At 43.2% G+C, this 13,654-nt stretch overlaps 2 protein-coding genes across 3 annotated transcripts in view; both read left to right on the top strand.

The window, feature by feature from the left end:
* The window catches only part of LOC135697463 (cytotoxic granule associated RNA binding protein TIA1), a 1,329,144-nt gene that overhangs the window by 434,675 nt on the left and 880,815 nt on the right, over nucleotides 1-13,654 (top strand). The gene's annotated exons all lie outside the window — the stretch shown is intronic.
* On the top strand, nucleotides 110-3,203 carry LOC135697392 (acetyl-CoA carboxylase-like). Its single transcript, XM_065217006.1, has 4 exons — nucleotides 110-395; nucleotides 467-629; nucleotides 693-2,812; nucleotides 2,875-3,203. Exons 1-4 carry the CDS (start codon nucleotides 173-175, stop codon nucleotides 3,186-3,188), a joined length of 2,820 nt encoding a protein of 939 aa, XP_065073078.1. The 5' UTR covers nucleotides 110-172; the 3' UTR covers nucleotides 3,189-3,203.

A 13,654-nucleotide genomic window follows, 5' to 3' on the forward strand; every position in this document is an offset into this window, starting at 1 on the left:
CTGATTTCTTCGCTTCGAAGAAACGAACGAGGAAGAACTAGATGAAGACGTGGACAGCCGTCATTTCGACGTTGGTTTCTTTCGTGTAGAAACCAGATCGGAATCGCTGTCGTCACTGTCTATTGCGGTTCTCCCTGATGGAACGGAAACAGACAACATTTCCGACTCATTCATGCGCACTGGTTGCATGGCCGCGTTCGATTCGTTTGACCATTTCACTCAATACTCGGATGAAATTTTGGACCTGCTAGAGGACTTCTCATCGCCTGCGTTTGTCAATCCTAAGGTACTGGAAGCGGTGGAAGCCGGAGATTCGGACCGTCGTATGAGTACGTCAATCAATGTTTCGATTTCCGACCCGGTGGCACGGGCTGTGGAAAGTGATGGAATTGCCGGTATGTTTACGGATGGTTTTACCCGAATTGGACCAAGGGTTTTTAACCGGGGCTTTATTTTTATATGGTAGCACACCCAGCGGAAGCCATGCACATCCTAAGCATTGCTGTTCGTGACATGGGCGATATGGATGATTTACAGATGGAGCAGGTATTTGGATCGTTCTGCGCTCAACATCGTGAAGAGCTGCTCACCCGCAGAGTTAGGCGGATTACATTTGCCGCACTCAAGAAGTAAGTTTATTAAGTGTTTAGAAGAGGTTAATGAGATACTAAAACAAATATTTTTTTTTACAGACGTCAATTCCCAAAATTCTTCACCTACCGAGCACGAGACAACTTTGAGGAGGATCGTATCTATCGTCACCTGGAGCCGGCATGTGCCTTCCAGCTGGAGCTGAACCGTATGCGAACGTACGACCTGGAGGCTCTGCCAACTGCCAATCAAAAGATGCACCTATATCTTGGTCGTGCCAAGGTAGCCAAGGGTCAGGAAGTGACAGATTTCCGTTTCTTCATACGTTCCATTATTCGTCACTCGGATTTGATAACCAAAGAGGCTTCATTCGAGTACCTTCAGAACGAAGGTGAACGCGTGCTATTGGAAGCGATGGATGAGCTGGAAGTGGCCTTCTCGCATCCCCACGCCAAACGTACGGATTGTAATCACATTTTCCTAAACTTTGTTCCAACGGTTATAATGGATCCGGCCAAGATCGAGGAGTCCGTGACCAAGATGGTGATGCGGTATGGGCCTCGGTTGTGGAAACTGCGGGTACTGCAAGCTGAGCTGAAGATGGTTATCCGGCAGACGACACAATCGCCAACTACCTCCGTTCGTTTGTGCATAGCAAACGATTCCGGTTACTTTTTAGATATAGCAATGTACACCGAAGTGACCGATCCGGAGACGCACGTGATCAAATTCCAAGCATACGGTAACAGGCAAGGACCCCTGCATGGATTGCCGATTTCTTCGGCCTACATGACCAAAGATTACCTACAACAGAAACGCTTCCAGGCTCAATCCAATGGTACTACCTATGTGTACGATATTCCGGATATGTTCCGCCAAATGACGGAACGATTGTGGAAGGAATTTTCCAAAGCGCGACCAACGGAAGATATTAGGATTCCCGAGAAAATTCTACTCGTGTGCAACGAGTTGGTGCTGAAGGGTGATACGTTGGAGGAGATTCAACGGTTACCGGGAGAGAACAACGTTGGGATGGTGGCATGGAGGATTGTACTGGCTACTCCAGAGTTCCCTGACGGGCGAGAGATTGTAGTCATCGCTAACGACCTAACCTATTTCATCGGATCCTTTGGACCTCAGGAGGATATGCTATTCTGTAAGGCGTCGGAACTGTCTCGGAAGCGCAAGTGCCCTAGGATTTACATTTCGGTTAACAGTGGTGCCCGTATCGGATTGGCCGAGGAAGTGAAATCCTTGTTCAAAGTGGCCTGGGAAGATCCCGACGAGCCGGAGAAGGGATTCAAGTATCTGTACTTGACGACTGAAGACTACAGCAAGATTGCAAATACGAATTCGGTTCGTGCCATTTTGATTGAGGACGAAGGAGAGCCGCGATATAAAATCACTGATATTATTAGCAAAACCGATGGGCTCGGTGTGGAGAATCTGCGTTATGCTGGTATGATTGCCGGTGAAACTTCGCGAGCGTATGAAGATGTGGTAACGATTTCGATGGTGACCTGTAGAACGATCGGTATCGGTTCCTATTTGGTACGTCTTGGTCAACGTGTGATACAAATTGAAAATTCTCACATTATTCTGACTGGCTTCGCCGCGCTGAACAAACTATTGGGTAGAAAAGTGTACGCTTCTAATAACCAGTTGGGTGGTATTCAAATCATGCACAACAACGGTGTCACGCACAAGACCGAGGCAATAGATTTGGACGGTGTCTACACGATATTGTATTGGCTCTCTTACATTCCGGATGTGCGTGGAGGAACGCTGCCAATCGTAACGACCAGTGACTCAATTAACCGACCAATCGATTTCATGCCAACTAAGGCGCCCTATGATCCGCGGTGGATGCTAGCAGGACGTGTCAATCCGTCCAATCCCTCTGAATGGGAAAGCGGTTTCTTTGATCGGGGAAGCTGGTCGGAAGTGATGGAACCATGGGCTCAAACGGTTGTTGTGGGTCGTGCCAAACTTGGTGGCATCCCGGTGGGTGTGATTGCGGTAGAAACTCGAACAGTCGAGCTGACCATTCCGGCTGATCCGGCAAACCTTGACTCGGAAGCCAAAACATTCCAACAAGCCGGTCAGGTATGGTTCCCGGACTCATCCTACAAAACGGCACAAGTAATCAAAGACTTTGGACGAGAGGAACTGCCACTGATTATCCTGGCCAACTGGAGAGGGTTCTCCGGTGGACAGAAAGGTAAAGTGTAATTTAGGTAACTTTAAATGATAGCATCTAACTGATGCATTCTGCGTTTCTAGATATGTACGAACAAATCGTTAAATTCGGTGCCTACATAGTTGACGGGCTGAGGGAGTACAAACAACCGGTCATCGTCTATCTACCACCGAATGCGGAACTTCGTGGAGGAGCCTGGGCTGTGTTGGATCCGACCATCAATCCACGGTACATGGAAACCTATGCCGATCCGGAATCTCGTGCGGGAGTGCTAGAGCCTGAGGGTATTGTCGAAGTCAAATTTAAGGAAAAAGACCTGGTCAAGGCCATTCAGCGGTTAGATCCGGTGACGTTGAATGTATGTCCTACCAACAAATTCGTCCGCGTTCCAGTCTAAAAGCAGTATAAATTTTCTTTTAAATTTATTTGACTTTTCATTCGTAGCGGTGGATTTGCAAAAGATTAGCAAATTGTTGAGATATTTTTAAAATCTAACACTGCTTCTGAACGCATTGATATTCAATGGCGCTGCACTTTGGCCTATAGAATAAAGAAAAAAATGGATTCCACCAGAGCGCTTTTGTTTTTCAGAATAGCGGGTATAAACATTCATATCACACATACTTATTTACTTGTTTCAATATCTTTTTAAATAAAGTACCGTACCAAGCGCTTTATTGACTCAAGGTTTCCCAGGTGCCATGAATAACTTTCGAAGCGATCGAATAAATTTCCCCATAAGGCATCAAATACCATTCCCCACAAAGACCTGCTTATGACCCAATGCTGATTCATGAGATCCTCCCTTTATGCCAGAAGGGAAGCGATGAAGAAGAAGCTGTGTGATTTACCTAAAATACATAATTCGCATCGATGCCAAGAATTGTCGCTTGGATAGGCCTATTTTACGGGATCCGGAAAAGGCGTTTCCAAATGCGATTATACGGAGTTGCTAAAGAGTCACGCCACCACGCGCCGTCCTCTGGATGACTTCAGTATCATCAACTGGAGCGACATGTTGGAACACATTTAGCTGCTCGATAGCCCTGATGGATTACATTACAGGTGATTACAGTATTTAGCATTAAAATAGAACTACGCGACGGAAAGAACAGTGTGTCGAATAAAATAAATAATTAGTAGAAGAAAAACCAAACAAAACAAAAGAAATTTAAATTTCAAAAATTAATAGCAAGCTAACTATTTTTCTTTTGAAATAATCGTCGATGTCTTCTCGGTCGCGGATGACTGTGGCTTTGGTTAGAAGCACGGACTGATGAAATCTGTAGCAACAATTGCCGCCAACAAGCGCGAGTCATTGACTGCTCAACATCGTTTACTTATAAGCAAATGTTAACCCGAAGTATTCACCACTGATAATGTTGGCCCAGATAACAACGAAAGCAACATAATGTCATGCTGTCTGACAACAGGCTCTCCCTTTCAATTTTCGTTAGAGAAAAAGAGATAACAGGCGGTACAATCAATAGCTTTAAACTAGTACGTATGAGTAGATAGTGTTGCCGTGAGGTACACTCGAAAATTTCAAATGTAAGTGCGTCAAATCAAATTTCGAGCCGCTCCGTCTGTCACTTCGTTTGTGATTTAAACCCTTTAAACAAGGGTGCACCCCTCGGGACGGAAAAATAGAACCGGCCAATCCCGTTCACCAGACCGACTCGACCGAGCGTCGGAGTCCACGTGCCGGCCGTATTATCGGACCAACGATTCGACGCCGCCCAACAATACCGGCGCTACCCGACCGCCACCTATCCGTCGATAGCCACCTGTTGAGGTGAAAATCGTGGGGGAAGCTTCGTTCCCACCGATCGGAAACTCACCTTAGTAGCGTGGGGTAATCTGCTACCTCGTGCCCTCGTTCTCGAAGCTCGAAGACGTGATACCCAAGACGCACGCCGCGTGGTATATCGCATCGAAACCACGATTTGTCGTACCACCACGACGCCCGCCGTTGGTGGAAAAGTACCCCCCACCGGCACCCTGCAGCATATCGCAAAAATCACCGAAACCACACGTCCAAAAACAGGTCAGATAACTTTAAGTACACTCCAGCCCATTGTACACACTCTACTAACCCCATCACCGATTTAAGAAAATAAAAACCAGCCTTACAACACACCTGAAAAAACCTTTTCTTCTTGGCACGCCGTAGACCCTAGAATCTAGTTGAGGAGAATGAAAAAGTAGTTTTGTTCTTTTAAGGATCTAATTGGATACACCATTTTTCCGCGTATCGATAAGATAAGAGCCTCCAGCTTTCAAAACGAAGAATGCGATTTGGACCATGTCATTTTTGAGATATCGGTGAGATCATTCCATATTTTATTTTATTTTGCGAACAATTTCAATTTATATTTGACAACAACTTGGGTTCTTGACATTGTTGGTGTCAATGAAAATCGATCGATAATGCAGACTTGAAATTTTCCTTATTTTCACTGTTAAACTCTGGTCAGCTTGCGTGAAGATACACACTCACACACACAGATATCCAGTTAAAGGGAAAGTAACGGCTCCGAAAAAAATAATTACGTTTTGATTTTTATAAAAGTATTAGAGAGATTAGAAATCTAAAGACATCACATTTTGTCTGATTTTTTAAGGAAGATTCATGTTCATAAACATGTTTTATAAATCATCATGGCATAAAGTTGGACTCAAAAAACCACAAAATAGCGACCTTTTGTCGGTGAACTTCCTCTTAAAGATACCCACAAAACTAGCTTCTTTTCCCTTTATTTTCATTTCCTTCATCTCTTTTCAGAAAGCGAGTAATGGCGCTATAACCATAAACCATATAGGGCTAGGACAAGAGTTAGTGCTCATGTTCGGACCACTGAAGAAAGATGGAGCATCCCTTGACATTTTTAGGCTAGATGCTCCCAAAATACCAATAATTTATAAATAACAATACAACGGATCGTACGGTACGAGACGTCCACGCTTCATCCATTTATTGGATTCTGAAGCATCGTGTTTAGATCTTTGATTTAAACAGGCCCGATGTATCTGAATCATCTTGCCCCTTAACTGCTGCACAGTAGGCATGGCCATTTTGATATATTTTGCGCAACAGGATGCTTTCATGAACTGGCTGTGTTGGTGTTAGGTTAGATTAGATAGACCAATCGCTTAATGGATTGCTTAGCTCGGAATTCCCTCACTAGGTGCTTCAAGAGCTCAGGTGAACTTCGTGTGTGTACAATACTTTTAGTCCTGACTGTGGCTTTATACATGGTTGGTGATTTCTGCAATGTTGTTCAGGAGACTAAAACCTTCTGAATTGTGAATTTTTTAGTTACACACTTAGATTCCGTCACGTGTAAAATGAGTTATTTCTAAGTATGTAGAAATTCCATCAGTTTAATGAAATACATATAATTTTAAATACTCTGAATATAACTGAACGAAAGTTCCCATCGGAAAATTTAAATGAAGTGCCTATTATTGGTTACCGATCATTCTTAGTTTTCTAGATTTTGAGTGATTGTTAAGTACTTGAAACTGAGGAAATCAAGAAGAAGTAGATGAAGTATGCGAACCGTGATGACGTGGTCGGCGTCAGTACTTATCTATAAACAGAATGAACCAGTGAACATTGATGATGGAAATCGAATCCCAAGCTCCATCTATGCGGTTCTCTATGCAATTTCACTAGTTCTGATCAACAACGGAGCAGCATCTACGATATGCAAGATATAAAAAAATGATGAACAATTATAAAGAAATTAAAAGAAAACTGATCAACTAACTCCAAACACTCTTCATGGGCGATCTCGTTAAGAGATTCGTTGTAATTATGCAATGGTGTTAGGTTTTGAAGACTTGTAACTTTGCCATAACGTTTGCATTTAAAAAAAATGGACAAAAATTGTCGATTTTTCATGGGTTTACCTTCACCCGCACTGACAAAACTACCAATGCAGCATCAATCATAGTAACCCATGAGTCAAGCAGACAAAATTTGACAGCTCTATCAATCGAACTCTAACCGTGATGGCAAAAACAGTGAAGCAACTACGTTCAGAAGTGTGCGCGTTCAAAGAACGGCACCCCTCCGCGTCGAATACGGACATTGTGCGGCACTTTGTGGACGCCGGATACGCCCGTTCCGGCATCTACAACATCTTGGCACTTTTAGACAACAATCAGAGCATCGAAAGAAAGCCCGGTTCCAGACGGCCGACGACCCGGAGCGACAAGAAGCTCCAAAGGATGTTGAAGAGGAAGATCGAGGGAAAAGTGGCTGCGTGTGCTTGGCCGGGAGGTCGATGCAACCTGCCAAACAGTGAAAAAGTACCTGGCGAATATGAACATACATGTCAGGAAGCGGAAGCCACGTCCACTGGTTTCGGAGCTGCAGGCAATGGCGCAGCGGCAGCGGCTGAATAAGATGGTCAACTCGTTTCTCCCGGCGAATCGCGACGTGGCGGTGGTGATGGACGACGAGACCTGGATGGCAATGACTGGCAGGGCACTTCGTATTTTACTTCCCCCACGAAAGAAGTGAGCTCCGAAGTGAAGTTCATTTCACACACCAAGCTCCCCAAGGAGGTGCTGCTGTGGCTGACAATCAGCGAGAAGGGGATGTCAAAGCCGCTCTTCTTTCGCTCCAGACTGGCCGTGAACGGGGAAATTTATAATACGAAATGCCTGCCGGAAGTTGCGTCGTTCATCAAGAAATACCATAAGGGTGAAGACGCGGTCGTTGGAGGAGATAGAGCAGCTGAATATCGATGTGGTACCCAAGTCGGCGAACCCGCCCAATGTCCCCCAGCTGCGTCCCATCGGGAATTTCTAGGTCAACCTGAAGCGTAAGATCTACTCCAACAATTTTGTCGCAAAAACTGAGGAGGAATTGATAAATAAAACGAAGAAAGAACTCAAAAACATGCCTACAAGCATGTTTTTGTCCGCCGTTGCGAATGTTCCGGTTTACTGCCGGAAGGCCGCTCGCAAGGGCGTAGATTTTTTTGCAAGTAAGCTTAAATAATTACCTTCCATGGGAAATTTATCAAAAGAAATTATCTGTCACCATCCGAAAAAAGTCATTTTTTTAATGCAAACGTTATATAGATGAAATTAAAATCCAAATACGGCAATCGATAGAACATAGCTCTACGAATTTGCTAAAATAAAAACTTATTCAATTTTCAACTATTGAAAAATGTACAAATGATTATTTTATCACTGCTTTCATGAAATAAACGTTTTTCTCCAAACCCAGTCGCCATAATAGAGTACCGCTTGGTTGCACATCATTCTTCTTGAACCTGAAAAGTTATAAAACAGCACTGCTGTCGTCCCTCTGCTCTGCTTTGGACACAACCCTTATCCTTTTTTTTTATTGTTGACTACAAACATAATTTTTAAAGCCTGGTTATTTTTGAATTATTGACCAGGAAAACCAGGGAAAAGTTTGAAGTTTCAAAATGGTAAATCAGTTGCTACCCTGATTATTTTATTTACCAAATATTAAGTATAATGAGAGAGAGAAGGATTAGTAATTTCCATTTAATTCCACTACCTTATTTGCTTATCCTTGACAGATACGCGTATTTCGTCTACAATGTGCAGACTTCTTCAGTGTCTTGTACTAATACTCGACGTAGACGTAATACGCGTATCTGTCAAGGATAAGCAAATAAGGTAGTGGAATTAAATGGAAATTACTAATCCTTCTCTCTCTCATTATACAGGTATTCCACTAAGACGCCCACATTCATCAGGATTCAAATATTAAGATTCACAGTCATACTACGGAGCACAAGTAGATGCTTAGCAAAGCACAAAGTGCATATGACGTAGCACGATCTGAAAACCCATCTCGCCAGCAGGATGAAGGCAAACCAGGTTTGAGGTTTTTGAAATAACATTTACTACACCAACTTCTAAATAAATCAACATTTTGGGAGTTCATCTTCTAGAATCATGTGAGAATTTGTAATTTGTAATTAATTGATAGCATAACGAAAACCTGTCAGTTACAGAACCATAAATCAGGTCAAGGAAGCATAGAAGAGAATTACTCAATATTTGAGCATTATCAATTTGGATTGACCCAAAAACGAATCCTTCAAGTATGTTGTATACATTTATTTAGTAAAGCCATTCCAAATATTTCAACCCAGAAACACGTATGGAAACCAATCGGGTCTTTTTAACGCACCCCTAGTCCTCCGACAAATAATTCAAAATTCCTACAGATCAAGTTTTCAATTTTAAATTGGAAAGTTTTATGGCCAAATCTACGTGACATCGTTGCGGCAAAATTGCTGCCCTAGCGAAAAACCAGCATCCTCTACTGGGAAGGTACGAGGAAACAGGCGGAGGAAAAAAAAAGAAGACCTCTAATGTACGACCACACCACACCACAGAGCACAGAACGCAGTGAGACGAGCAGCGGCGTCGACGAGGACACAAACCAAGCCGCATATGCTGTCAAGTTTTTCGCCAAATGTGTGCCACCCAATCCGATGGGTCCTCCCCTCTCTCCAGCCGTCGCTTCCTGCCGGCACGATTGTGTTGTAGACCTAAAACTTCCGCTCGGAATAATGCTTCCGAAAAACTGGAGGAAATAATAATAAAAGACTTTCAAATAGTTTAAATATTTAATCAGTTTTTCTTCCCCCCGCTCATTGGCCAGTTTTCCGATGCATCCCGCCTCGGTCCGCGCTCGAATAATAGATTAAATTGAACGCTTTTTTGTCTTGTTCTTCGGTGCGCTTCCTTTCTCTCTCTCTTGTTTTTATGACTTTTGCTATACTGTCCTGTCTCCCCCCCCCCCCGAGTCGCACCACCGACCGAGAGGAGGACCAGTGTTTGGCTTTTCAGTTCGGTTCTGTCGCCGAAAAAGTCATGAAAAAAGAATGATGACAGCCCGAGAATAAGATAGCGTGGTCCAAAGCGATCGGTGGAGAAAAAATCGTGAAACATTTTCCTTCACTAGTGTTCGCTTTTCATCGCTCGCCACCATCGTCATCAGTTTTGGTTCGCGGCTGAGGAGCGAGCGGTGGGTTCCAGAGTCTAGGCGGTTGGGAGAAGAAAGAAAAAAAGTCCAAAAGTCCTAATTAATTACAGTCATGGGAAGCATTTAACTGAATAATTTAGATCAAATAAGAGCCGATGCAAAAGACTTTGGCCTTTCGGCGCACTCGGGACAGCATGCTCGGCTCATAAATTAAATTATACGGTATAACAGCAGCAGCAGCAGCAGAAGCAGCGGTATCAAGTTTCGAGGAAAATGGGATAACTGAAAAAGGTGGAGAGAAAAAAAAAAGACTGAAGGTAAGAAACCGGAAACCGGATGATCGAAAACTTTTGCATTCCGGTGGATCTTGGATCTGAGAAGCCGGTAATATGCAGAAATGAATAAGAGAGAATGGGCATAAATCACTCCGTGCGCACCTTCTTATCAGCGATTTTTTTGCGCTTGTCTGGGTGTGTGCTTTTTCCTGAAATGAATAATGAATTGAGATAGATTCCGGTTCGTTGTTTCTTACATATTGCGGAAAGGATGGAAGTTGTTTTTTTTTTCTTAAAGAAGTGCTTTCCAATCTTACATTCCCGTTTATACGATACGAACAAAACTTCAATCAAGGAGATACAGATTCCAGTTCTTATCAAATGACGCAAATTATTATTTTAAACCTTCGTACACAGCATAATCACACCGAAGTTCCTTCAACCCACTTTCCCAGCCAGATCGCTCATGACCCCCGTGCGCGTGCATGTTTCCAAGTCTTTTCATCCTCTCCGGCAATTCGATTTATTATTGTCAAGGGTAGGAGGGTTCTTGCCTCACCTGTTCAACCGAGCTATTGATATGCAACCACATTTTATTTTCACCTCCTTATTCACATTCAATCTACAGTACCTATTAGAATTGTGACTATTTCTCCCTGGGTTCCAAGCCTCCGGCTGAGAATTCGCTGGGAACTGTCAGGACCAGGGGGGGGGGGGGGTTGAATTGTCGATCCAATCTTTAGCCGCAACTTCCCATTTTTCCCTGGATCGGAATTTGTGTCCCACACTCGCTTATTCGCCGTGTCTCCGGTCTGTGTGGATGTGCTGTGCTGTGCCAATTGACGATTGCTGAATGGGGGACTAGAGACTTCCACATCCAGCTCCACCGCCTAAACCACACCGCTTTCCAACTGTTCCATTCATAAGGAGGCACACATTGATACCATACCACACGGCTGGCTGGCAGCTAGGGGTAGCGATGCCTCCTTCACACACGGCGACGACGACGACGACGACGACACTACGAGCATACATATTTTCAATAAGTCTAACCAGAAAAAAGGAAATTGGATGATTTTTCGTTCTTTTTTGCCCATGCATCCGCTGCCTGGCTCCTGGCTCCCGGTCGCTGCAGCAGCTCGTCGTCTGCACGCCGCACAGTAGGCATGGCTGTAGCTAGGGGGATAGAGACCAAGTCACATTTTGAGTTTTAACCCTCTGTTACTCGCGCCAACTTTTGTAACACGAGTACTCGCGCGTTGTACTTTGTACAACAGTGTGAGTTTTCCATTGCCATTTTGCAGCCGAGCTACCAATCGATATGAAGCCAACGAGTATTCCTCAAAAAACTTGTTTTTAATTAAACAATCTAAACTTTTATCACAATTTACCCCCAAAAAAAATGCGGATAATAGAGAAAATGTGAATGGAAACCGAGTAAACGGTGTCCGTACTACGTGGGATTTGACTTAATTGGTTACAACATGGAAAATCTCGAGATCCTGACCAGATAGAAAGTTACTGTCCTGGGCAAAGTTGTTCTACAGATCATAATCTTTTTGCTGGTGGAGAGTAGTTCAGAATTTTCTCACTACGTAGCGCTAGAATACATGTGAAATTATCGCATGTGATATATCTCGAGATCATGACAGATAGAAAGTTACTGTCGTCGACAAAGTTGTTCAGAAGGTCAAAGCCTTTTCGTTGGTGAACAGTAGTTCAGAGTTTTCTCATTTTGTGGCGCTAGTAAACATGTAAAATTCTCGCATATATACAATATCTCTAGATCCTTACCATATAAAAAGTTACTGTCTTCGGCAAAGTTTTTCAGGAAGTCAAGATTTTTTCGTTCGGTTCAGAAAATTCTCACTACGTGGCGCTAGTATATACGTGCAATTTTTGCATATACAATAGCTCGAGATCCTGAGCAGATAGAAGTTATTGTCTTCGGCAAACTTGTTCAGGGTGTCAAGTATTTTTGGCTGGTGGTCAGTAGTTCAGAATTTTCTCACTACACGGCACTAGTATAAACATGAAATTCTCAAATAAAGTATCTATAGATCCTGACCAGATAGAAAGTTACTGTCTGAGGCAAAACTGTTCAGGAGATCATAGCCTTTTTGCTGATTAACAGTAGTTCAGAATCTTCTCACTAGGTAGAGCTCGTATACATGTTATGTTCTCGCATGTGATACATCAGTAGATCCTGACCAGATAAAGAGTAAATGTCTTTGGCAAAGTTTTTCAGGAAGTCAAGATCTTTTCGTTGTTAGCAGAAAATTACTGTTTTCGGCAAACTTGTTCAAGGGGTCAAGACTTTTTGGCTGGTGGACAGAAGCCTAGAAATTTTTCACCACTTGGCGCTAGTAAACGTGTACAATTCTCGCTTATGCTAAGCTCGAGATTCTGAACAGGTAGAAAATTACTGTCTTCGAAAAAGTTGTTCATGAGGTCAATGCCTATTGCTTGGTGCACAGTAGTTCAAAATTTTCACACCACGTAGCGCTAGAATACACGTGAAATTCTCGCATGTGGCTTGTTTCGAGATCCTGACCAGATATAAAGTTACTGTCTTCGACAAAGTTGTTCAGGAGGTCAAAGCCTTTTTGGCTGGTCAACAGTAGTTAAGAATTTTCTCACCACGTGGACATTTCATGCCGCCTGCGTGGGAGTGCCTGTAAAACGTGGTTCGCTTCGTAAAAATGACAAAAAGATTGACACTCAATCTTATGTCATACCGTGCTGCAGTTCGTGTCAAGTGCTAGTCACAATGAACTTTGACTTCAAATTGCTAATCGATCAGCAGGCGAAACTAACCGAAATAATAAATAATAACTCAGAAGTCACACATCGCTCCGCTCAGCAAAATAATGTTGATGTTGTGCATAAAGCGATCGATCACCTCGACACTCTGCTCACCGACATAAAAAAAGAGCTGGCAGCGAATAAAAGCAGCGGTTCTACTGGAAATGTTATTGCCATTAAGAACCATATGACATCGCTAAATGATATGGCAATGCAGGCATCCAATAAAAGCATATCTACGTCATTACAAGCGATGAAGTTAGGTATATCAAGTGACTTGAGATGTTTAAGCGATGAAGTTAATAAAATCTCAAGTCTCACTATGGACCTGACAACTAGTGCTCCAATGCGCAATAATCCAATGTTAGAGTTGGACATTCTGGACGAGCTGAAGTCATTATCAGCAAACATTATGACAGTACATAGTACTGCACCTTTGACTCTGTCTCCGGATTTGTGTCCCAGCCTGGACTCAGAAATAAACAATACAAATAAAAATAACAACAATAATGATGCCACTGACTCAGGATGGAGACTTCTTGGTACCCGGAAGGTGTGGAGACCAGATTGGACGGACTACGACGCTCGTGTATCGCGCCGCTTGAGTCAGCAAAAATTGGCTGACAAGGCTAAAAAATGGAGGAAGCAGAACACATCACGTCAAAATTTAGGCTACAACATCCGTAACAACAACATCCGTAATAACAACAACAACAACAACAACAACAACAACAACAACAACAACAACAACAACAACAACAACAACAACAACAACAATAACAGCAACAACAA

This window comes from Ochlerotatus camptorhynchus, unplaced genomic scaffold (genome assembly GCF_037179485.1).
Source record: "Ochlerotatus camptorhynchus isolate MF236.1 unplaced genomic scaffold, CSIRO-AGI_Acam_v1.1 ptg000070l, whole genome shotgun sequence".
NCBI classification, from domain to species: Eukaryota; Metazoa; Arthropoda; class Insecta; order Diptera; family Culicidae; genus Ochlerotatus; species Ochlerotatus camptorhynchus.

Bases quoted from the DNA above. Each gene is read 5' to 3' on its own strand.
- LOC135697392 (XM_065217006.1), top strand. From the start codon at position 173: ATGCGCACTGGTTGCATGGCCGCGTTCGATTCGTTTGACCATTTCACT. The intron at 396-466 runs GTATGTTTACGG...TTTATATGGTAG, and splicing joins GGAAAGTGATGGAATTGCCG to CACACCCAGCGGAAGCCATG. The intron at 630-692 runs GTAAGTTTATTA...TTTTTTTTACAG, and splicing joins ACATTTGCCGCACTCAAGAA to ACGTCAATTCCCAAAATTCT.